We start from the raw sequence: 23424 nt of genomic DNA on the forward strand, positions 1-23424 counted from the left end.
AAACTTGCCTGAAGAAAGTACATCGACGAAGATGTCTTCGCTCTTGCCTTCCCTGCAATGCAACCGCGACTGACGCTAAAATGGGTGTGTCATTTTACACCTCCTTAAATACCGACATTAAAATTCATTTTAACAATGAGAAATATGCTTTACACAAAAGGAATGTACTGCACGTTGCGGTTGTGCGCTTTGAATATATAAACAGTCAGAAAAAAAGAAACTTGACGGAAAGTTCGCATCTGAAAAGAATTTTATTCGGGGTTATTGCCAAGAGGGAATAGATTAAATTTAAGGCTGTGTTATTATGCATGGACATCAAGAAGCAAAAAATTGTTCGAAGGCTGGATAACGCTATCCACCGGATAAATCGCTATCCAGTGGTTAAGTGATAACAAAACAAACCACGCTATCCGCTGGATAGTGATTTATCAGGCCCCAGTTGTTCTAAGGCTGGATAACGCTATCCACCGGATAAATCACTATCCAGTCAATAAGTGCTAACCGACAACTAAACCACGCTATCTGCTGGATAGTGATTTATTCGGTGTATATATATCTTATTAGATGTTTTGGTGTGTAGTATCGCTGTATATTTTTACGAGTTGTGTCGTATTTTGACGAGCCCGAATTAGCGAAGGGCGAGTCAAAATACAAACAACGAGTAAAAATGTAAAGGGATACTACATACCAAAACATCTAATAAAAGATTTATTATCCAACTGCTGTAGTCAATAAATTTATCAATGAAAGATGGAGAGTGTGACAATTTTGCGTGCGCGCGCCAACTTGTACGGTAAACAGTTTTCTACTGTACAACTAACTGTACAATATCGCTGTATATTTGTACTGTTATTTGGACAGTATTCGCTGCAGTTGGATAGTAAATAGCGTTATCCAGCTTTCGAACAACCCAGGCCTGGTCTTAATTATAAATATGTACGGTTGCCCGGTCTCGTCCCTCCCCTCTTCAATCGTCACCATTCTACTCGTTATACTCGCCTAACTCGTTAAGTCGTTAACTCGCCTAACATCGTTCCTATATGCAATTTCGAGGAGCCACGAGTGTTCATATATGGTCAGCTATTTTTTTAATTCCCTACGTTGTAGACCTGTTCATTATACGCAGATTTTGATTGCAGCCCAAATCAGATGACGGTTAAGGAGCTGGAAAATGGGACCCTTGTATTCGCGCCTCGGGCATGCGCAACAAGCGGGCTTATACAAAAAAATTGAGAGATGGATTGATTTGTATTTAGTGGGTTTATTTCTGTTTTCTTTTTCAAATTTTCACGACTTTCGTCCAAAATAGCTGAAAATAATTGAACATCACTTTTGAACTGGCGCGCGGAAACAGAAAAATAGTGGTGAACAATAAAGACAATAGAGTATTTATGTCTCGGAACTATCGGACTGCTAGTAACCCCTTGAAAATTTGACGTAGTGCTTTTTTTCGTTTTTCCTTTTGAAGCCGAAACCAATTGGCACGTTAGCTGAGAAATGAAAGTAAGTTGGACAAAGACGCTGAAGTAAAGAGGATCAACATTTTCGCTTGGCCTGGGTAGTGTTAGCTGTTCATGAGGAAGACTTGTTAAGGCTTGCAAATTGTTACGAGGATGAAAATCGTGTTTTAATTCCTGTTTAGCCTGTTCCATTTTAGATTTTTCATTGTTGCTTCTTCTTTTCTTGCGCCTCCTAGTTTATGTTTTTAAGGTCAGGTGCAAATACGCATGAACAATGCTTCAAGGTCTTCAGGCAATGACCACGGGTGCTTACCATTTGTCAGAATAAACCGGTTGGGATGACCGTTGTGTAATGGTAAGGGTTTTTCCAAAATTAGCAAACCAACCGAACGAGATGACGCTTACCACTTGCAATTCGATTTCTCGTAATTGTTTTCGGCTGATGAGAGATTGGAAACTGGAAAATTTGCCAAATGGTAAGGAAATTTCCGCCGTTCCGTTCCGAACGGAAAAAGAGGACTGCCTCTAGAGGTAGTCTACAATTTCCGAACGGATTTTCCGGAAAAGTACTGTTCCATTTGACTTTCAACCGAAATTTCCGGATTTTTTCTGTCAAATGGTAAGCACCCCAATTCTCGCCCTTTTCCCGCCATACACACAAAGGATGATGGGTAGTATTTCCCTACCCGTCCCTCGACAGGAGAATTAGTGGCTATTTGAGATTTCATAAACAGTTTATATAGCAACCCAAGCTCATCTCCAGATTATAAACTCTGTCTTTTTACGCTGCTAGCTTTGAGAACCTGAGCGAAAATATCGCTTAAGTCATGGGCTAGTTACTTTAAAAAAGAAAAAATGTTGGAAGTGGAGGATTTTTCTGAGCGTGGAGATGCTCCGGCTCTGGCTATCATTCAAGACAACGCGAGAAAGAAGGCCGTGAGGCAGGTTGTCGAAACACAAGAGGAGCTTACTCGAATTCATGAGCGCGTAACGAGAGTAAGTTAACCCGCTTTTACGGGCCGTTTTTTCCTCTTTCTGTCCTTGTTGGATCCTTTCTTCTTTTTTTTTTATTTTTTGATGTCTTCCGCAGACCATAGACGCGTACGAACTAAGTGAAAAACTGTCCGGACATCAACTCGACGAGAAAGAAGTTGAACGAATCGCCGAGGATTTTATCAGGGAGCAAGCGACTTTGGAATTTGTAGACGATACGGTGAGTGAGATCGCTTCGTGTACCATGCCAGGTCACCGTAATGTAAAGAACGATTTTAGCTTTTTAATCTTTGATTACAAACCTGGCTCGAATCGTAAGCTTGCCTTCAATACCAAGCCGTCATTTTGTTTTCTTTGTGTGTGGCCTCTTGGGAGTCAAAAGGCGTCCATATAAATTGCTCTGTCATATTTTGGTGCTCTTGTCTTTTGTTTTAGAATTAATGTTCGTGACTAGACATTCTCTGTCTTTTTGTTGTATTTTTCTAAACCGTTTAAAGGAAGAGGTTTATAATTATAATAGCTACTTCTGATCAACTGACCTTCGCGGCCCGGTTCGAGATATTTGAGTATGATCTTCGAAAGAGTTCATGAATAGACAGAGTTCGAAAATTATGTACATCAGTTCTGTTGTTTTGATCAATTTTGGTCGTCTTTCCGGCCTTATTTTTCCTGATATTTTGAAAACTATTTATATGTTGGTTTTCCTGTTATGCCAAGGCCCTTGTAGAAACTATCTTGAACTCGTATATAAAAAAGGCTTTAGCGTGGACCATGTAAGCTTACAACAAAGACCTGTTGAGAAAGACCGGTATGAAAAGCATTGAAGAGTAACCAGGGAAGAAAATGTCACGGAAGTACAAAATATATGTTTGGTCATCGAGGGGTACTCAGATATAATCGGTCATCACTTAAAGTGCAAATGCTCATTTTAAATCATTCTATATCTTTAGCTCTGTGTCTGTGTGTTACTGAAATTTATTTTGTTGGGGTGTACTATACTCGTTGAATCTTATACATCTTTGGAATCAAGATTTTCAAGAGTATTTTGGGGGTTTATATACCTTATACTTTCGGTTGGGTTAGGAGTGGGGGTGTGAAAGTGCTTTTTCATGTACACCTGCTCTCTCCATTTTTCCTGAGCCTTTATTATCCCTGGGCTTCAGAGACAGTCAGACACCAATTTGTGCCATTTCATTCGATGGAGTGAGACGACCTTTATTTACAGCTGTATTGAGGGTCTTCTTCTTTGTTTTGTGTTTATCAATTGGTAACACAACATTCAGAGATGCCATTGAACGTAAAAAAAAAATTGAAAAAAAGATTACCCAGGAGATCCCAATTTCACCATTTGTCTCTCCCTCTCACTGCTAGTTAGCTTACGTCTGCACATCATGCAAGGCATGGGTATTACTACACAGCATGTGTACGCTAGGGTTGAAACTGATGAAATCAACTACGCTATCAAGTGCACAGCTACCTTATTGTGCAGTTCCAGAAAATATCCATACCTCCCCCACAGAAGGGATCTTTTCTAAGACCTCCCCACCCCTCTGGAAATTCCAGTTAAGCTTCACACATTTCTTTAAATTTTTTGGTGTTTGAGAATCTCCCACTCCTCAAGAAATTCCAATCCCTTTTGTGGGGGGAGTACGGATATTTTCTGGAACTGCACATTACAGTGTGTCAAGGATGCTAATTGTGTTGTTGTGACCATTTTGTTACAAAAAAATACCAAAAGAAGTTTTTATGTTTACTTACTGTTTGCCATGTACATGTATTATAAAGATAATTATGGTTAATAAATATGACTTGGTTTTGTGTTTTATTTAAGGCAAATTCCAATGAAATCTGTGAACGAATAATTTTTGTTCATTTAGAAAGGAAGTTGATGTCAGCATTTTTTGTTGAGCCATTTGAATCACCCAAGAAACCATTTTAAAGCTTTAATTATCTGTTTGATACATGTTTCTCAGCGGTTTGTTTTGCCCGTTTTAACGGATAGCTGTTGGTGTATGTTTTCCCATGTGAGGTCACAGTTGTTTGGTAAAATGTGCGGCTACTCCCAGTTTTCTTTTTGGATTCCAACTGCCCTTTCTAAGATCTTCTTTTTCTACTTGCATGTAGTCCTACTTTGGGCAATAGACCTTTGTTTTTAGTAGGCACCATTCTTAAGGCTTTCTGTTCACATCTATATTGTGGCAAGGTATCAAAGGCAAAGGACCAAGGCATATTTAATTTGTGTAATGGCTTACATAAATTAAAAAGCATGTAGATACACTGCTCATATTGATCTGACTTGTGATATGTGATGATAAAAGCAAATCTTTTTCTGTGTCTTTTGTAGACTCAGCTGCTCATAATTTTATCAGACCCTGTTGCTAAACGAAAGGTAAGATTTATCCGTGTAATTGGATAGTTATTGTCCTAAGATTTCATCATAATAACCAAATCTATTAATATATTGTTGCTGTAAATTTTTTTTTAGTATCAACAACAGGTTGCAGTTTTCATTGTTGGATTTGAAAATCTTTGTGGACGAAGGGCAAGGGTAAGTGTTATTACCATTTCTTGAGTATTACTTCACTTAACTGTGTGACTGGTTCCTGTGTGTTGTTGCTTACCCCTTGGACTGTCTTGTGAAAGAATGAGAGAATGAGAGTGAATAATGCAGTACCTCAACATAATAATAAATAATTAGCTTCAATTTTTCTGATCTAAATGAAATATTTTATTTCCTTCAGCTTTTAGCCCAGTTGCAAGAGGTAAGCAAGCAAAATAGTATTTATAATTATTAAAATATTAACTATTAGTCTTATAATCAATTTCATATAAAATTATTTTATTTAAAAAATTAAATTCTTGAGATAGACCTATAAAAATTAGAAATGGAAATTTGCAGAGTGGTCAAAGAGACTGCATGAGTGTTAGGCCATTTTGAAATGGGCTGGCAAGCAGCAATTTTGCAGCTTACGCTAAAATTATTTGCTGCCTACTTTACACTGGAATACTCTTATCCTGACTATAACTAACAAATCCATCTCTGGTCTTCCTCGTCTACTACTTCTGAATCTGTTATCCTAAATGCCACTACAAAGCATTTTGGCCAGGCTGGATATTGGCTGTGCAGTTGTTTTTTGGAAAATGTTAATGAAAATGTTATATTAAACATTCTATTTTTCCAGAGGAGGAGGGGAGGATGAAAGCCATATAATATCTGGCACGTTAAGTCTTTTTTCTGCAGTCAGCAGATATGAAAAATTAAAGTATATTTTGTGTGAATTAACAAAAAAGAGTTATTACTTTTTCAAGTTGTTAATATATTTAGTAGTCAATGCAATAGATAATGTATCCTTCTCTTTCAGTTTTTTGTACAAAATGGGAGAAATGAAGATCAGTTTGATGTAGAGCCACCAGAATTTGACATTGAAGATGTTGGTGCTCAAGTCAGGTAAACATGAATCATTCAACTGACATTCACAGGGTTGTAGCTCAGAAAATAGTCTCCTGGCTAAGATTTTCATTAGGCTGGTCACCATTTTTTGCGGGAGACCTGGAACAAAATTTTTGTCCCCAATCTTTGGCAACGCCTTGAATGTGCGGATACCAAGCTTTGTGTTTACAAGATGGCAGACACAGTACACGGAAAGAGAACATGCTAAACATGTGATCACAACAAGATTTTATGTCAATTACTTTACTTGGTACGGTGGCACTGATACTCTAGGTAGTCAAGAATTTATTCCAAACTTTTGATTTAGGCGGTTCAATATGCCCGTCCAGATATCAAATGATTGTATGTGCATAGCCTAAAAACCTTTTACCAAGTGATGACCCTCCAAAATCCAGTCGGCCATTGCCTCTTTCTCAGCCGGCAAATTTAACCGGCAGCCGATGCTTAGGAACAACCCTGTATTCATGACCATGTGTGAATATTGTTGTGGTTTGAGACTATTGGAGTTATTTTCATTATGCATACATTCACGAAACAATAGGATACTTTATTTAACATGGAGTTATGCTTACCTAATCAGCTAGTTTACAGGTAATCTAGACCCTAGTATATTCTAAAATTAAAAACTAAAAATGTACAATAATTGATCGTATAAAACTATAAATGCAGAGAACTAAAAATTTAGAGAGTCAAATTACAATAAATTCTGATATCAGTCAAACTTAAGCGATCAAATTTTGTTGTTCACTTCATTAGTGCCTACTTTAGTTCTTGTATCATTTGTTAGCTCGTTCCATTTCTTTGCGGCAAAATATCTCCATTAGTTGTGTTAATTTTCATAAGGTGGTAAGATTTTTTAATTGCAGATGGAGCTTTGTCTGATATACAATTGTTTATTGTCAATAGCATGTCTTGGATTCTTCAAGTTTCCTTGGAATGGGAGTCTGATTCTTTGCAAGAGATCTTGATAAGATGCACTTTTTTCTTTGAAGGTGTACCTCAAAGGTCTTTTGTTGACTCTTCCTTCTTTTTCCACAGACAGGTGCCAGACTTGGTTACAATTAGTTAAAATATGGCAGTATAAATGTGCAGTGTGGCGTTTCCTTAGTTTTAGTGGTAAAATATCCTTCAGTTTGAATTGTATAAGCTTAATCAAGTTGACTTGCTGTTTGTATTTCAGAGATGCCCTGGACAAAGCAGAAAAAGCAACACAGCGACTGGCCACAGTCTCAAAAGATGTCATCAAAGCTTTAGAGATAGTGAATCCTAAAGAAACCAAAAAGTAAGTTAATAAACATGAATGACTCAGTAATGTAACTTATTGGGGTTACTGGGACATGTATGTGTAGATCATGCCTAGTTTTAGATCATCCTGCCATAGGCAGTGGTACAAACTGCTTGGTCTTAAAATTGAACACACATACATGTAACCTTTGAAATAAATGGTCTAAACAGACCTTTAGATAAGTGAAAATGTACATGTACCAGGAAATTAAGTAGTAGATTGTATGGCTGGTCAAGATGATGTCAAGAACAAAAGAATGTCTGGTTTTATGTTGACCATCTTAACATGCCTTTTAGCTCTTAACCTCTAGTTCTTAAAGGGACACAGTCAGCTTTGGGGCTGTGCTGACCTAGACACTAGTTTTCTCACTTTGAAAAGAGTTCACCTTAACCTGAAATCAAAGATACGCGTCGAGTACATCTAGAAATCCGAGGGTGAAGAGTGCTTTGCTTTACTTTCAATCGTTTACCGAAAAACCTGTTTTTTAGTGAGCTCTTGCTCATCCTATGATAACATTTCATCAAATTTGGTTAAAAACAGTATGGATTGCATCTCCGTGATATGCAAATTAGCTATGAAATGTGCATGTGTGCCAGCTGACTGTGTCCCTTTAACAATGATGTTTATTTTGGAAAATACAATGTACCTTGTCTTGGTCATTTTCTGGCAAATTAAGTAAGGGCAGTTTTCTGTGAAGAGTTTTGTTGTGACAAGCTTAACTTTGTATGATGATCTCAGTGACAATGTATATTTAAGGTCACTTAGTTTTCTCCAGAGTTTTATGCTTACCTTGACTGTCTTCAAGACAAAATAGTAAACTTAGTATGTGAATATGTAACTGCCCTGAGTTGAGAGAACTGTACTTACAAGTCTAACAGGTACCGGTATGCTAGAATAGCCCATTTCTGAGTTGCCTTAAGCCTCCCTATCAAAGTGAGGCCTGGTGCTCAACCACTTATATGAAAATGAGTTTAATTTGCATGTGAATGAAAACTCATTTTCATATGAAAGGTTGTGCACCAAGACTCGCTTTGAGAAAGAGGCTAAAGGTAATTTGGAAATGGCCTATTCGAGTTTCATCAAACTCTGTGTACTTACATAGACATTTGGAAAACTGAATTGTGGCCAGTCAGAGTCTCTGGATCTGGAATGAAAATGTTTGATTACTAATTCATGTATACCGCCTTCTAAATAGAATTGAATAATTAGAAAATTTACTCAAAAGGCAAGCTTTTTTGTCAATAACCCAACTGGGGTTTTGGAAGGCTTACTTATATGTACTCCTAATAATGTAAAATTGAAGGATAAGAATATTTTCTCAAAAGGCTAGCTTTTTTAGCAATAATTCTAATTATATTGAGGTTTTGAAAAGCTTTTATTGACAATATTGTCATTTAAATAAACTCTAAACCGTCATTAGCTTTGGTCCATTGAAAGTGTTTGGCATGCATATCATCAGTGCTCATTAATTGGTTTCTTTGTGAGTCTCTCAAGGGGCTGCCTCAGTAGTCATATGACTATTGTTCATATGCTAATGTTAATACTGTTGCTAGGCATTTTGAAGAGAGGGCTTAGATTTCAGTTAAACATAACCCCCTGCAGCAACAGGTCAACACACGAGACAGTCACTTTTGTCTGTGGTGTTGAGTTTCACTTGAAGTGATCAATCCAGTTGGGCAAAGGAAATCAATGTACTCTTGAAACTCAAAGGATATTAAACACATCTGGCAATGGGTTGGTTTCTAGTGTTAACTTGTAGTTACTCAGTTGTAATACCTAGTTGGGTCATCACTTCATCGTTTTGTTTGTTCACTAATTAACAATAACTTTAGTGTTTGGTCAAGTAGCAAATCGTGTATATTGCTCAGAGTTACTATCAATGTATGCTTGCTGTGGTTTCTTTTCAGTGAATTGGTTGATCTCAGCTGACAAATTTTGTACTTTCTGTTTTTTGAATTGTTATAAAGCACTCTTAAAAGAAAGTACAGAAGTCTTGAACTTTTATTTGTGTATTAACATATTCGTTATGAAAACTGTGAGTGTTAATCCATTTGCAGTGATATGCATTTTAATTAATTTTGTTCCACATGAGAAAGAACAGACGTTTCTAAGCCCAGTTACTTTTCAACATTAATTGGTTACTAGTTATTTAAATAGAGCCAGCCATATCTCTTTTAAGCCACATGTAAGTACTTTGGCTCTGCATCTGGATTTAATAAGTCTTTAACATATGCTTTGTTTAGATCTATGTTGTATTTTTATATATCTAGACATGTACATTACGTGTCATTTATCATGACCACAATTTAAGAATTATCTTGTTTCTTAGTTTATACTTTTAAGTAAGATAATATCTGTTGAGATTGAAGAGCCATTATTTTTCTTTTGTTAGAGGGAAAAAGAAACTTGAAAAAGCTCTTCAACAGGCACAGCAAGATATCATGTCTCTCACTGAAAAACTGATCAGAGTACAAAATGGTAAGTCAATGAATGGTTGGTTAGAACTTTTGTGAAAGAAAATTGTAAAAGTCTCTATCCAGCAGATACAAATATATGAAAAATATGGTTTCATTATTGATACCTGGTTGTAAATCTTGTGAAACAGCCAAGTTAAGTACATGTTATTGTAAACATCCTGACTTTTAATCATTCAATTTAGCAGAGAGAGTAGAGTCTGCAGTCATCTTTATCTGAACTATTAGTAATTGGACACTGCACTTGCAAAATCAACATGAATGCACCTGGAAGTTGGTCTTTATTAACATGCATCCCCTTGTAATTTTGCTTGATAACTAAAACATGCATATTTGCCTAGTGTCTTATGTGTATATTATATATTTATATATATTGTTAGTAGTGGTTCTATGTTGCATGTTGATTGTGAAATAATGTTTTTGGAATCAATTTGTTGTAGATCTTGAGGACAGTGAGGGTAAGATGTCCCAGATGTACAAGTCCATGGAGATGAAACAAGTGGAAGTTGAAAGGTATTTGCTATATAACTGGCTGGAGTGGATTTGGATTTGATTTCTCTTAGGAGGAATTTTGCAAAATATTCACTACATGTATCTAGTTAAAATAAACTGTTATTATCACTTCTTTGGGCTTTGTGGCGCATTTTGTGGACTAAACTGAAGAATTTGGCAGGCTAAAATTTATTTTGGCCCGCTGAAATAAATCAATGAAAAGTGAGGATCAAACAATCAAACCATGTGAGCAGGCAATCAAAATCGAGAAACCATTACCACAATTAGTTGTCCGTTTATTTCAAGAGAAGCTTCTGATGTAAATACCGCATGTAGTAGCTCTATGGCCGGTAGTGAAGTACACCTGTACATGTAAGTTTGCAGCTTCAAGCCAAACATGCTCAGTTCAATCAAGTATGCCAAACTGTCAGTTTAGCAATTGCACAATTAATTCAATGCTTACAAATAAGCTTTATTGATCTTTCCTTTCACGAATGTCTTCTACAATTTTTGAAAACTCAGATGGCAAGATTTGGTAATTTCTAGTCAGCTTCGCTTGATGTGTTGTATATTTTCATTCAGGGAAAATAAAAGCCTTTCAACTTGTAAACCCTCTTGTGATTGTTCAGACTGTTTTTATTATTGTCATTTTAGTTTTTATTTTCTCAATGCCCTTGAAGGTGATAATAATAGTAATAGAGTTTATGTTCTTTAGCATAAATATGTTTTGGGCCCTTCTCAGAGCTCATTTAAACCCTTGCTTAGCGGCTCGGGCTTAAATGAGTCTGAGTCAGGCCCAAAACATATTTACGCCTGTGGACAAAACTCTATTGCTTTATTATATGTGGATGAAACATGTTTATGTTCCATAGACCAGGAAAAGTGTTGAATGCTCTTATCAAAGTAATAATTTATTATAATTATTATGACTACTTGCTGAATAGTCACAGGTTATTTCAATCATCTTTTAAAGGCTCAAAGTTCAAGCAGACAATGCAAAGGTAAGTGATGTTGTTCATGCTCAATATTTTATTTAATCCATGCCACTGATATAGTAGTAGTAACTTCACTTTCTATTAAGTTCATTGAATCATTCCTCAGCACCTCTGGCTTGACAAGGGGTATAGATACTTCACTGGTGTGATTTATTATTATTTTCTTAATTTAAATATATCTGTTTATATGGTCAACTACCATAATTATTAAAATAAATTCATGTAAATAAATGGCTTTCTCAGAGTTGTGATTTCCCTAATTGCCTTTCCAACGATTGAACTCTTTGGTTTACAAGACACTATTTTGGTGTCCCTTTTGGGCATTATTAAACTAAAACAAAAAACTCTCCTAAACAGTGGTAACTGTTTCCTGGTATGTAGTACAGCACTCTGAAATAAACTAATCACATGATATTTATTTTATTTGTTATTGTCCATGTAGAAAGCTGCAGACTCAGTAAAAGAACTGAAATCTGAACTTGCTGTAAAGGAGAACGATCTTCAAAGAGCCAACAAGGTAATCTCTATATATATTAGTAATATTTCAGATGAGGATGATCAGTGATATATTTGTTTGTTGTTTACATAAAATGTAGGTCCTGATTTCTTCAACCTCCTATTAGCATGCTTTAAATGTTTTGTTTTTTAAATTACAGTTTGAGATACAGCTACATGTAGCTGGAGTATCCTGTTTGCATGCTTTGTTGTGCTCTATGTTATAATTAGACTCTAATTTTTCTCAACTTTTTTCTAGTCAATCCAAGAACTGGAGCTAAGTGTGGCTCATTTGGAAGATAAACAAGAGAGAGACTTTGAAAGACATAAGAAAATACGAGAAGAGAACGAGGTACAGTACTAATTTTCTTGTACAACAAAAATGTTATTTTGAACACATCCATCTGTACAACTTAATGATATTTTGAACAAAGATTTTCAGAATAGCCTTTCAACTCAAAGCAAGGATCTCCTTTATGCTGTAAGAATTTTTTTCTGTCATTATCTTCACTGGCTTACATATAATTTCCACAATAAGTTCTTCTCTGGGAAAGTAAAGAGGTTTATTGGGCTGCAACAAACTCAAGGTGTCGAGGTTGTCAAGGTGGAATCTGTGTTAACTGGATTTCCTGTTGTGGGCCTGTGAGTTCACTTATGCGTCTTGGAAACTTTCTATTGCAACCTTTAAAAACATACAGGTACAGTTTACACTGCACTGAAGCTTACTTACATGTAGTCTACTTACACATTTCTTTATCTGAGTTCTATTATGCATGCATTCATAAAAGTTAAAGTAAATTGTGATAATGCTTAGGTGCAAGTATTTTCATTCATTCCTGTGTAGAAATCAAAGCATATGTATGAGGAAAAAATCCGAGATCAACAGCAGTATATAGCAGATGTGAGAACAGGTGCAGTTGAGTGTATAAATAATTTTAACAAGACTGCAGTATAAAATAATATACTTTTTTATTACATTTTATACCATGCCATGGAAAATACAGCTAATCAGAATGCAGGAAAGCTGTTGTATATTCAGTGGTATTCCATCATGCACTGCGTGTATGTCGCATTGATTATGTTGGGCACTGTATTTTCTATGGCATGGTATAAAATAGTAATGCAACTCTCTCTTATTCCACTTGTCACTTGTATTTTCTACTCTTTCTACTCGCCTAAAGGCTCGTGTGTATACCACTTGAAAGCGTTGCATTACTACATGTAGTATGTACTTGAATGACCGTACATCGTAGTTTAGTCAGTTTTAGGGTGCAGATGGACTTAAGTGTTACACATGTAGATGTATGTTGTCGTTTAAATTTGGTTTTGGTTTCAAACTTTCAGACCAGTTTCATTTTATTTTCCTAGAAGTTTTAGGTTATGATAATAGATTATGATAATAAATTCATTGCTGCATGTTATAATTTGTCTGTTAACAGTTAGGTGACATCTTGATGTGTATGTGAACATGTACTTGTATGTGCATTTGTACTGTATATATTAAGAGTGTGTAAAAGGCTGGGTACCTGTAACTAACCAATGAAAGATAAACGAGATCTGGATTTTTGTTGCTGTTCATTACTGTAGAGCTAAAGCAGCATTATGATGAACAAGTCAAGGAAATGATGGGCAAGCATCATAGAGAATTGAGCCAGATTCAGGAAGAACACAAGGTGGAATTGAACAGGATGCAGAAGGCACTAGATGTGGTAAGCGTCAGTATCGAGACCAACAGACTTCTGCAATGGGCCTGGAAAAAGGAGAAGCAGGAGGGAAGGGGAGGGAAGGGACGGGACTTGTGGGAAGTTTCAAATAAAATTTTTAAGGGTTGAGGTGATTTTACTTCTGTTTAGGGGTGAATTATTGTGATTTGGGTGTTTAATATTTACATTGGTGTGTGATTTTGGGTTCTCTTTTTCTTTTCTTTGTGGTTTATATTTTCTTTTTTTGTGTGTGTTTGTATGGTTGTGTCCAACCAAAACTAGCATTTCGATAATTTGTGAACTGACAACCTTGGTTTTTTTTTTTACTTAATGGTTAGTTCACGTTGCCCATACTCTTGTTTTTCAAAAATGTATCTATATGTAATCTAGTAAGTAATTTAAAGGGTAATAGAGAGAATGTTTTTGTTGCTCTTGTTGTCCTGTGTCACATGACTTAGTCATGTTCACACTTGATAAAAATATCTTTTACGAATTAGCTTTGTTTTAGATTTGCTTTCTTGTGGATTTGAAAAGGAGTTTGAGCCACACCAGCAGAGCAAGTCTCATGTACTTAAACAATTTACTGGTCCCATTTGGAATTTCCAATAACCACCTCTCTCATGCTTTATTGTAGTCTCTTCCCCTCCTCAGAGTAAATCACTCCTATCGTTTTTTATGGCAAGGCCAATTCTCTCTTTCAATCACTTTGCAGGCAAGAAGAAAAAGCGAGGAGCTTAAGAGTGAACTGTCAGATTCTAGCAAGCGTAACTCCATAGCAACTGATTCTGGAAGTAAGCGAAGCAGTCTTTTCTCACCTGAGAGTGATGGCGGGGAATCACCCAGGAAGCTATCCCTCAAGTCTTCTGCTCAGGCTGTAAGATTCATGAACAAGAGCAAACAGCAGGTAAGGCTAAAGTATTTTTGATTTTGTTGTATATTTTAAGGGTTTGTCTCAGTGACGTTTCCACGTGAAATGTTGCTAATAGTGCAGCCAATGACCGGCAGGTGCAAGTTGATCTAGAATGTTATGCCAGTTCCAGTAAATTTATAGTGCAGGGCAGCCCTTTCATTTTGATTCAGAACTAGTTAGACAGAAAATATGATTACTCTAGTGTAATGCACTGATGAGGGAATATACTACAAGCATTCCACAGAGTAGTGTATCAAGTTACAAGAAAGGATCAATTGCAGTAGTGCTGTATATCATAGACATGTATTGTTCCACTAAATATGTCGTCGATGTAATATTTTTGGAATGGATGATGCCTTACCCTGATTCATTTTGTTGTTACAGTTGGAGGGGTGCGTGGAGAAAGGCCCTAAGTGTTTTTTGATCTCATGTCAAGTTCTCCCTTTCTGTACAAGGAAGTGAAAAGCAATTTGTTAGGAGAATTTTGCAGTCTATCAGATGTCACTTAGGGTCTTTTTCCATGCACCCCTTCAGTTAGTAATTCCTAATAACATCCGCATTACTCTCATAAGTACGTAAAATAGTACAATATTTATAGTGCCTTTCCAATTCACAGAGTGATGCAGGTTCAGGCTCAGATCAGAGTGACAGTTCTTCAACTCCATTAAACAAATCCACCACACCGACTCAAACATCACCAGCTGTTGAGATTACTCAAGATAAGTCCAGTGAGAGTTCTTCAAGGAAGTCTTCTCTTTCCCGCAAGGATTCCAAATCTGACAAGAGGAAGAGCAGCATGAAGGAGAAAAACGCTGGAGGAACACCAGAAAAATCTATAAAATCCAAGTCTCCTGATAAACCTCAAGCTGTCATTGAGCCAGCTGAGAAAACAAGGACAACAGAGGACAATTCAGAAAAGAAACAAAGTGTTACAAAAGAAACAACAGATAACCAAGGTAAATGGAGGGGTTTGTGCCTCTGATTGTATAGAGTGGGAATTTTTTACAAGGCATTTGTGGGACAGGATTACAAATACATTTATTGTATTAAAGAAGTGCAATATCATAGTTTCATAGAGCAGTTTTCACTTTAGTGTTGAGAAGTATTTAGGTTTGCATTACTTCGCTACATTGTTAGCTTAAAAATCTTGTGCCACTTTTTCTTCCAGTCACAAATGAAACCAATCGTGAGGTGCAAGTACACATTTTCCTTCTCTTTGACACTCAATTAGTCAAATGAAAACCACTCTACAAAACTCCATTGAAAACCGCCCAAATGTGTGCAAAAAACTTCAGCTACATCTGCGTAAATTAAGGCTAAGTGAATTTCTTTTTCCTCAGTATGTTATAAAGCTCTTCCTTTTGGACTGACACAAAGAATTTATACAAGCATGTGGGTAACTCGTGTTTGTGTCCAGAATATATCATGTGGGCTATATCGTTCAGTTACACCTGTACATCATCACCAATCTACACGTACTCATGAATGCCTAAAATAAGGTGTTTGATTCTTTTCTCTACAATGCATGTAGGCACAACAGCTGTTGAGATGGTAGACATGGCCACCCAGAGTGAGACTGAAGACTTGAGTGACATTGAGAGCAATGCCCAGCAGAGTTCTAGGAAACCGTCTTTTCTGCAAGTTGTTCCGGAGGAAGAAGACGAGGACGATGAATTGGTAAATTGAGCATTTCCTCTTTTTCATCCACACTGTAAATCCGAGAATACTTTTTAGCCAGTTACACAAACCAGAGCTATACAGTTGTTTTTACATGAGTGTGACTGTAGAATCACAAAATTCACATTAGAAGCTACTACTGATTTGCATCAACTTGTTGTGCGGAACTTGTGACATGTACACGGCTTACATGTAGTTCCCAGAAGTCTACTAAACTTAGAAACCATCATGTAAGAGAATACAACTTTTGGCAGAAGGTTGAGGGTTCAACTTATGTTGGGAAAATGTAGGAAAAAAATCTTCCCAGACGTGTGCACCATTGAATGATACACACGTTGTGTGTTTCTTGGAAACTCAGTATGCAACTGTATTGTCACTGTTTGAAAATCACCAGTAACCAAGTTTTAAAACTCGTCAAGGAACGGGATGCAGATTTTCGGAAATTAAACTGTATCATGACACGTCTAATGTTCCTTGTGTCCGTTTACTTCGTAGGAATCACTTTCTAAAGAACGTCTTATGCAGAAACTAGAAGATTACAAGGTTACGGTGTGTAGTTCTTTGTGTACAATGCTTGCCAGGTTGACTTATTTGTAATGGTGAATGTCATGAAGAACAGTGATGTTCAAGTTCTTTGCGCCTCAATGTCTGAGCTTACTTTGTGTTTTAGGCGCAAGAGAGACAGAAGAAGCTGGAGTTAGAACTTGCAGAATTGAAAAACAAGGCATGTGAACAATTTGCTTTGGTTTGTTTATTGCACTTCAACGCTAATAATACGTTCAAGTTGCTATTTTCAGTAGCAATTTATGTACGTGAACGAATTCGTTCATCAAGGATTTTACAAAGTTATTACTGAAATAAGCTTCGAAATTCGGCAGATTACAAGGCATCTTTGGTGCAGCCAGTTTGAAGATATTTGTTTTTGTTTCTTTTCTTTGTAGTATATAATGAAAACGAATTCCTTGAAAAAGCAAAATGAGGAATTTCAAGACAGTTTCCAAAAGGTAAGAAATAAATATAATGAGCTTTATTTTGTATTACTCGTTCTTAGCGTGCTTTATGTTGCTTTTTAAGTGTTCATTACCAGTATAGGTGTAACAAGCTGCTTTTTCTTGGTGGAAAACCATCTTAAAATTTAGAATTTTCAAAATTCTCGCTTCCTATTTCTCTGTGAAGAAGTTTGTTTTCAAATGTTTTTCCTTCAAAAATCAAGTTCTTAATTCTCCTGACGTGCCAACTGAAAAAAGTAAAGAGAAGCTAGATGTTCAACAGTAGGCAACAGAAAGTGTAGCTGCGAATTGCCTCTCAAGTCTTTTATTTGACCAACAGGAAAAAGAAGTGTTGCTTAGCAGGATAAAAGACGCTGAGTTACTCAAGGTAATTTTGGGTTGTTAATAGATCGTAGTGGTGAGAAGTGATATGCTAGACTGATAGATGTTTTTGGTATCAACACTTTTATTATTCAGTCACAAAGAACTCCCACCTTAGAACCCCACGTTGAAACGACCTCGACACGTTCGTTATCAAAGCTACTTTTCTGGCGCGACAAAAGCACTCAGCTAGTCATTTTATTAGTTTAGGCACTCCGTTAATCACGACCACTGCTTATATACATATACGACCACAATTTTAAAGTGCTCGTGTTAACGGAGTTCCAATGTATTATTTAACAGCGTAGTACCGTAGTCAATTGTACTAAACTTCAAACAATGTCTTCGTATAGCTAAATTTTCGTCGAGGCAAACAAATTTAGTCGTCTCGTGATAGTTTGTTCAAATAAAATGCTATGTCATCTAATTTTCTTACTCGTTATTCCCCCAGGAACAAGCGGAAAAAGAGGTAAGAATGCTGTACATTTAGCCAGAGCATTTTTTGTCAACAGCATTTTAAAATACTTCAGTTTCTCTCTGTGTTTTTTTTATCAGTTTAATAATTATTGGGATTTCAACTTCTGGGAACATTTAAACAATCACCTGCTACGAAGGAAACATGTTTGCAATAGTTAGATTATGCTTGTAAAGTACTTCGAGTTGCGTGGTATTCTAATACCTACAAAAGTTCTCGGTCGATGCATGGCAGCCAGACGACAAGAAACAAAATTAGTACATTTTATGTTTACTATATATTGTGAAGATAGTAAAAAATCTACGCTGCGTAAGGAGAAGGTCGGAGTCAACAAATGTGGGAATTCTTTGCGTGTCAAATTCAGTATGGATGTGTCAGAGCAGTAATTTGCAAACCGGCCGCGACCATGAAGTGGGCTGTTTACCAAGTAACTCCTTTTTTCTTTCAGGCTGAACAGGCAGTCTTGCAACTGGTGAGTTTTCGTTACAATTTTCTTCCCCAAAATGACCAATATGTTAAGTCTCAATTTATCCTGACGTAGACATGGTAATGTAAATGTTTCTCTTTGTAGCTGGTGTGCTGAATTAATCAATTTCTCTGTGATTTCAAGAAAGACATGCTTAATCATGACCACTGTCTTCATTGCCTTGGTACTATATATCGTACATGCAGTGCCATATACCTACGTTTTGTGTTTCTGGAGTTTGCCTTTTTTGATGCTAGTGACAAGTTTCTTTTTGGTCGAATTTTGATTTGATAACGCCGCTTTGTACTTATTTAAACTAATTGATGACTGGCCAATCAGAGAGTATTTTATATCAACTATTGACAGGTGTAATCACTTTCTCTTGTAGGAAGAATACCTTTCAGAACAGGAGGAAATGGTAAGAATACTTAAGGCTGAGCCAGAAGCCTCAATTTGACAGTCATTTTTATCGATTCATTGCTGGAAAAAAATGCGATAGTGAAAATCTGCTATAAAAGATTTCATCCGACCGCGCCGTTCTCATCGATGTAGCTACATGCAGGGCTGTCATTAAGTTTTGAGTCACCCATTGCCTTAGTCCTCACACCTGTAACAAACTTGTTACTTGTGGGTGCATTTTACCAAGAACAGGTAAGTTCACCCGTTGGCCGTAACATCAATGGCCAATCAAGCATACTCGGCCGTAACAGGTGATACGGGTTACGGCCCATAATGACAGCCCTGAGGTCATGTAACAGTCACGCACATCTGGGATTGATCAAATTGTAAAGTAGAAACTGGCGGTTGTGGAAGTACCTAACTGAGCATAAAGCACTGTTTCAGTCTCTGTGTCGTAAATTAAAGCACGTGTCGGTCACCAGGCATACAAGTAGTGACTTTGATAGATCGATTTAAAATGTTCAGTAATTCCACCTCACTTTGACACTTGTCTTTCTAAAAAACCAGAAACAAAAAGTAACACCTCATTTTACAAGTTTATTTGGTAGTTTATTGGGAATTTGTACTGTTAATCTTTTCATCAGGATTTACAAATACAATGAATATATTCATATCTATACTAAAACTAATAAAAATAATAATCTTCTAATCTGTCGGAATCCTGGGAACAATACCGTGCCGACGTCAACATTTTACCATGGAATAGTTGCCTAGTGTATTGGCACGTAATGTATAGTCATGAAATTGATTTTGTTTACAGAAAAAACTAAGGGAGAAGGCTTTACAAGACAAACACGAAGAGCAGACCATGACAGGTTTATCACTGTACGACAGGACTGAAGAGGAGACCATGACAAGCGGCTCATTATTTGACAAGCAAGAGCAGGAAACAATGACAAGTAAATCCTTAGCAAACATGCGTGAGGAACAGACCATGACCTCCATGTCCTTGGGAACCGAACAGGTATGACATCCGAGTTGAGCTTTTCGATGCAATGCATCATTTGATCTGGTTAGCAGTCTGTCTCATGACTTTTTTGTCAGGTCGCCCCCGAAATTCGCTAGTACTCATGTTTACACATGGTCTGAGAAACACAGAGAGAGTAATAAAATGATCTTACCCAGAACACATCGAAATGATCCTGGATAGACCGCTCGATCCGGAGTCAACGCACTAACCACTAGGCCACCGTACATGGGATATCATGCTGAGGGATAGCTTGCGGTGGACTAACATTCCAACCAATGGGAGGAGAGTAGCAATGCTTTTGGTTATAGCGAATAGCGGTTTATGTGACATGAAGCGGCTAAAATTATTGCTGATACTTCCCCCTCTTTGGGATGCCAGTCCTTCGCAGGGTTGACCCCCTCCCCCCTGCATTCTGTCAGATTGCCCCAGCAATTCGCTAGTTCCCATTTAAGTACACCTCGGTGGACAGAACTGTGACCGCGACTAAGGTTTGAACCCGAACAGCTAGATTATTAGTTCAGCGCTATAATCATTAGAGTCTTCGAGTCCCTCGTTTTCTGTTACGTTTACTGATCTGGTCTTGTTTTCTTAGGAGGCCACCAGGTATCATTCAGTTGGAAGCCAGTCGTCCCGTCAATCATCCGCTCATTTGATTGACACTGGAACAGAAGAGCAAGTTGCTGGAAGGGAACTTAGCCCACGTGACAGTGGATTTGACGGGGCTGCTTCAAGCCTTAAATTTGACTCCAGACCAAGCTCGGGCACAGCTAAATTGGAAACGGACGAGGTCAGAGAGACTACTTCCTGTTATACATCGTTTCAAGCTTTAAATCAACGCTTTAAGAGTCGTCCAGGTTTTGACTTGCTTAATACTTTATTAAACATCCATCTGTGTCCTTCTACGTGCATCTACATCTCACACGTAAATAAACTTATTTATTTTTACTTTTTAAGCATAGTATTCCATTGCCAATTCGTCCCTCAGTCTCGTTCGAGTTGTTAGAGTATCGCTTATTCACAAAACCTTTTATTGCTCTGATGGTGACGAGTGATTCAATGTTCGGTCAAGTTCTTCCGCGTTTATGTATGTATAACTCGAGCAGAGAATTGAGCATAACCCTGGATTTAAACTAAAAAGGGTGACGGATATGACGAAAGATGAAAAACTGAAAAAAGGTGAAATTACATTACTCTGCTATTGACTGTCTAATAATTTGTTTTCTTTGGTTTGAAAGAATGCTCCTCGTCAATCTAAACCAGCAATGCTGTCTCCTCCCGAGGAGAAAAGGCCTATCATGAGTGCGAGGGCTCGCAGACGGCTCATAAACTCTGCTCTGACTGAGCACCCAGTGGCCCAGGAGACCATGCGCACTTACGAGGCAGTCCTGTTGTTTAGTCGTAACATGGTGCAGTGGCTGGATGCTGAAGGGCTTAGTGAGGAAGCTAATCTGGTCAAGAGCGTAAAGCCTGTCATTCTCAACCAGGTGAATGAGTTTTATATCAATTTTTTTTGTATTTTATTAGTTTTCATTGATTTGAGGTTACTTACATTTTTTTTTTTATAAACACACATAGTTCAGAAACAAACAGACACGGTAACTCATACATTAACATGCACACACACGTCAGTTCCTCTTAACTCTCTTCTACTTTTAGATATGATACTAGTGCAGTGTAGCAACAGTACGAGATTCTATGTCAATCTAATTGTTTTTGTACTTGCCCCGTTCCATATTGTGAGCTTTTAATTTATTATTTGATTTTGCGATCATTGTCTCAAGCTGGTGAATCATTTTAATTTTGGAATTAAATACTTAAATTGAAGGGAGAGATTTGTTCCATCTACAAGAATATAAATACATATTGATTTTATAGTAACTTGCGAAAGTTATATTTTCCATCATCAATCTTCCCCTCCCCCCTCCGCTGCCCCAAAACCCTTTCGGGCAGGCCTGGGTTGTTCAAAAGTTGAATAATGCTATCCACCGGAGGAATCCGTATCCAGTGGATAGCATGGTTTGTTTTGTTAACACTTTCATTGCATAGAGATTTATAAACTCTTGAAATAGCTAATCACGTGGTGTTGTATTATATTCCCAGGAGGACACCATGCAAATAATAGAAAGTATGCCGGAGATCCGTAACAGTATTTCCGAGGTGAGTGAAAAGCTTAATAGTTAGTAGCTCTTTCTTGTTCCGTAGAGTTCTCTTGCTTGGCAAATTAACATTGATAGGAGAATCGTAGGGAAAAATTAATTACAGCTGTGTTGGTGTGCACTTTCTTAATGTAAAGTCACCATTTTGAGCTTTAAGCTGGTGAAATCGAAAACTCTTCAACTCCTTCTATGTGTATTTATTAGTTTATTGAACTTGGTTATCGATTTTTTTTTTTGATCAATTTATTATTGTTTTTAAAATCAGATTCTGAATCAGCTGGGCACTGTTCTGTCCAGTCAGCACCTCTCCCAGTCCATTGCTGTTGAAACAAAGAGTGTAGGACTGATTACCGCTGAGGAATCCGTACAGGAGCCAACTATTCGCCCAGAGTGGCGGCCAAAAAGCTTAAAGGTAGATCTTCCTTTGCATGCTGTTGTAGAATAACTGTACTTGATTTTTATTGCATGAGTAAAACGCATGAAAAATATGGTCGCTTCATTGTGGGAAAGGACCACATATTTTAAAGTGTGATATATCGGCTAAATTAACTATTTAGCAGTTGTTAAAACTGTTTTGATGCGTTCTTTCACCATCTCGCGTTTTAAACTGAGTTGATAAACCACATAGATGAGTGGTGAATTAAGGTTTTGCAATTTAAATTATTGCTTCGTTTGTAAACTGCAATTTTGTTCTCCAAGTGTGTTGCCTGAGTTCGTTCTCTTTTCAACTGTTTGCATCTATTGTAGAAGGAGGATTTGCCAGATATATCAGCCATGGAATCCAACTATGTCAAATTGCTGAAGGAATACAACGACCTGGCTGAAAGCTACGAGCGTCTGCAACAACATCTGGACGAGGAAACAAAGTTCCATCAAGAACAAACCAGTCAGAACGTAGCAGTGATGACAGACATGCAGGACACCATAACACAGCTGAGAAATCAACTGGCAGAGCTCAGGAACACACGCTCCGCTTCATCTGGGGTATACATTACTGAAATTTAACTTGCTATCTACATGTATAATAAGACTTTATCGACTGAAAATAACTACAAGCCAACCGTCAGATTAAGGATACCGGACCTTTGGCCAGTTGGCTGTCACTTTCCGCGCGTTTCACCGGTTACATTCTTTCCTGCTCTTCCGACTGGCTACATTTTCTCCCGTGCTTTTCAGCATTGAAATGTTTTTCCGCGCTTTTCACTGGTTTCATGTTTTCCCGCGCTTTCGATCGTTTACTCCTTACAGGTTGCATGTTTTCCCGCACTCTCTGCTGCTTACTTGTTTTGCAACAGCGGGGCCTGCAAAGGGATATACCCATCACTGCGAGACTAAGAGGTCAAGACAAAAGGGGGAGGGGGGGGGGGGGGCGACGAAATATATACATTGTTAGAGTTAGATAAAAGTCACAATAAAAAGCCTAAAATCATAAGGAAAATTAGATTATTCTTATCTAACACTCTGTATTAATTAGCTATTTCCCGCCCTTTCCACCGGTCAAATGTTTTTGCTTCGAGTTGTTATTGGAAAATCGGTCGTAGCGACAGGCTATGCTATAGCCTTATTTTAATAGTTGAAAGCTGTCTCTCTTTT

At 37.4% G+C, this 23424-nt stretch overlaps 1 protein-coding gene across 1 annotated transcript; it reads left to right on the top strand.

Annotated features, from left to right (window-relative positions):
• Positions 1–2187: 2187 nt before the first annotated feature.
• Positions 2188–22922, top strand: LOC145479501 (uncharacterized). Its single transcript, XM_081457881.1, has 30 exons — positions 2188–2456; positions 2551–2673; positions 4798–4842; positions 4939–5001; positions 5195–5215; positions 5816–5901; positions 7085–7186; positions 9582–9667; positions 10104–10176; positions 11129–11156; positions 11593–11667; positions 11905–11997; positions 12490–12556; positions 13233–13354; positions 14061–14252; positions 14875–15214; positions 15790–15935; positions 16431–16484; positions 16606–16659; positions 16877–16939; positions 17265–17312; positions 17757–17774; positions 18229–18252; positions 18635–18664; positions 19466–19669; positions 20268–20462; positions 20911–21159; positions 21776–21832; positions 22097–22243; positions 22579–22922. Exons 1-30 carry the CDS (start codon positions 2316–2318, stop codon positions 22834–22836), a joined length of 3204 nt encoding a protein of 1067 aa, XP_081314007.1. The 5' UTR covers positions 2188–2315; the 3' UTR covers positions 22837–22922.
• Positions 22923–23424: the final 502 nt, after the last annotated feature.

This window comes from Orbicella franksi, chromosome 2, assembly GCF_964199315.1.
Source record: "Orbicella franksi chromosome 2, jaOrbFran1.1, whole genome shotgun sequence".
Taxonomy (NCBI): Eukaryota; Metazoa; Cnidaria; class Anthozoa; order Scleractinia; family Merulinidae; genus Orbicella; species Orbicella franksi.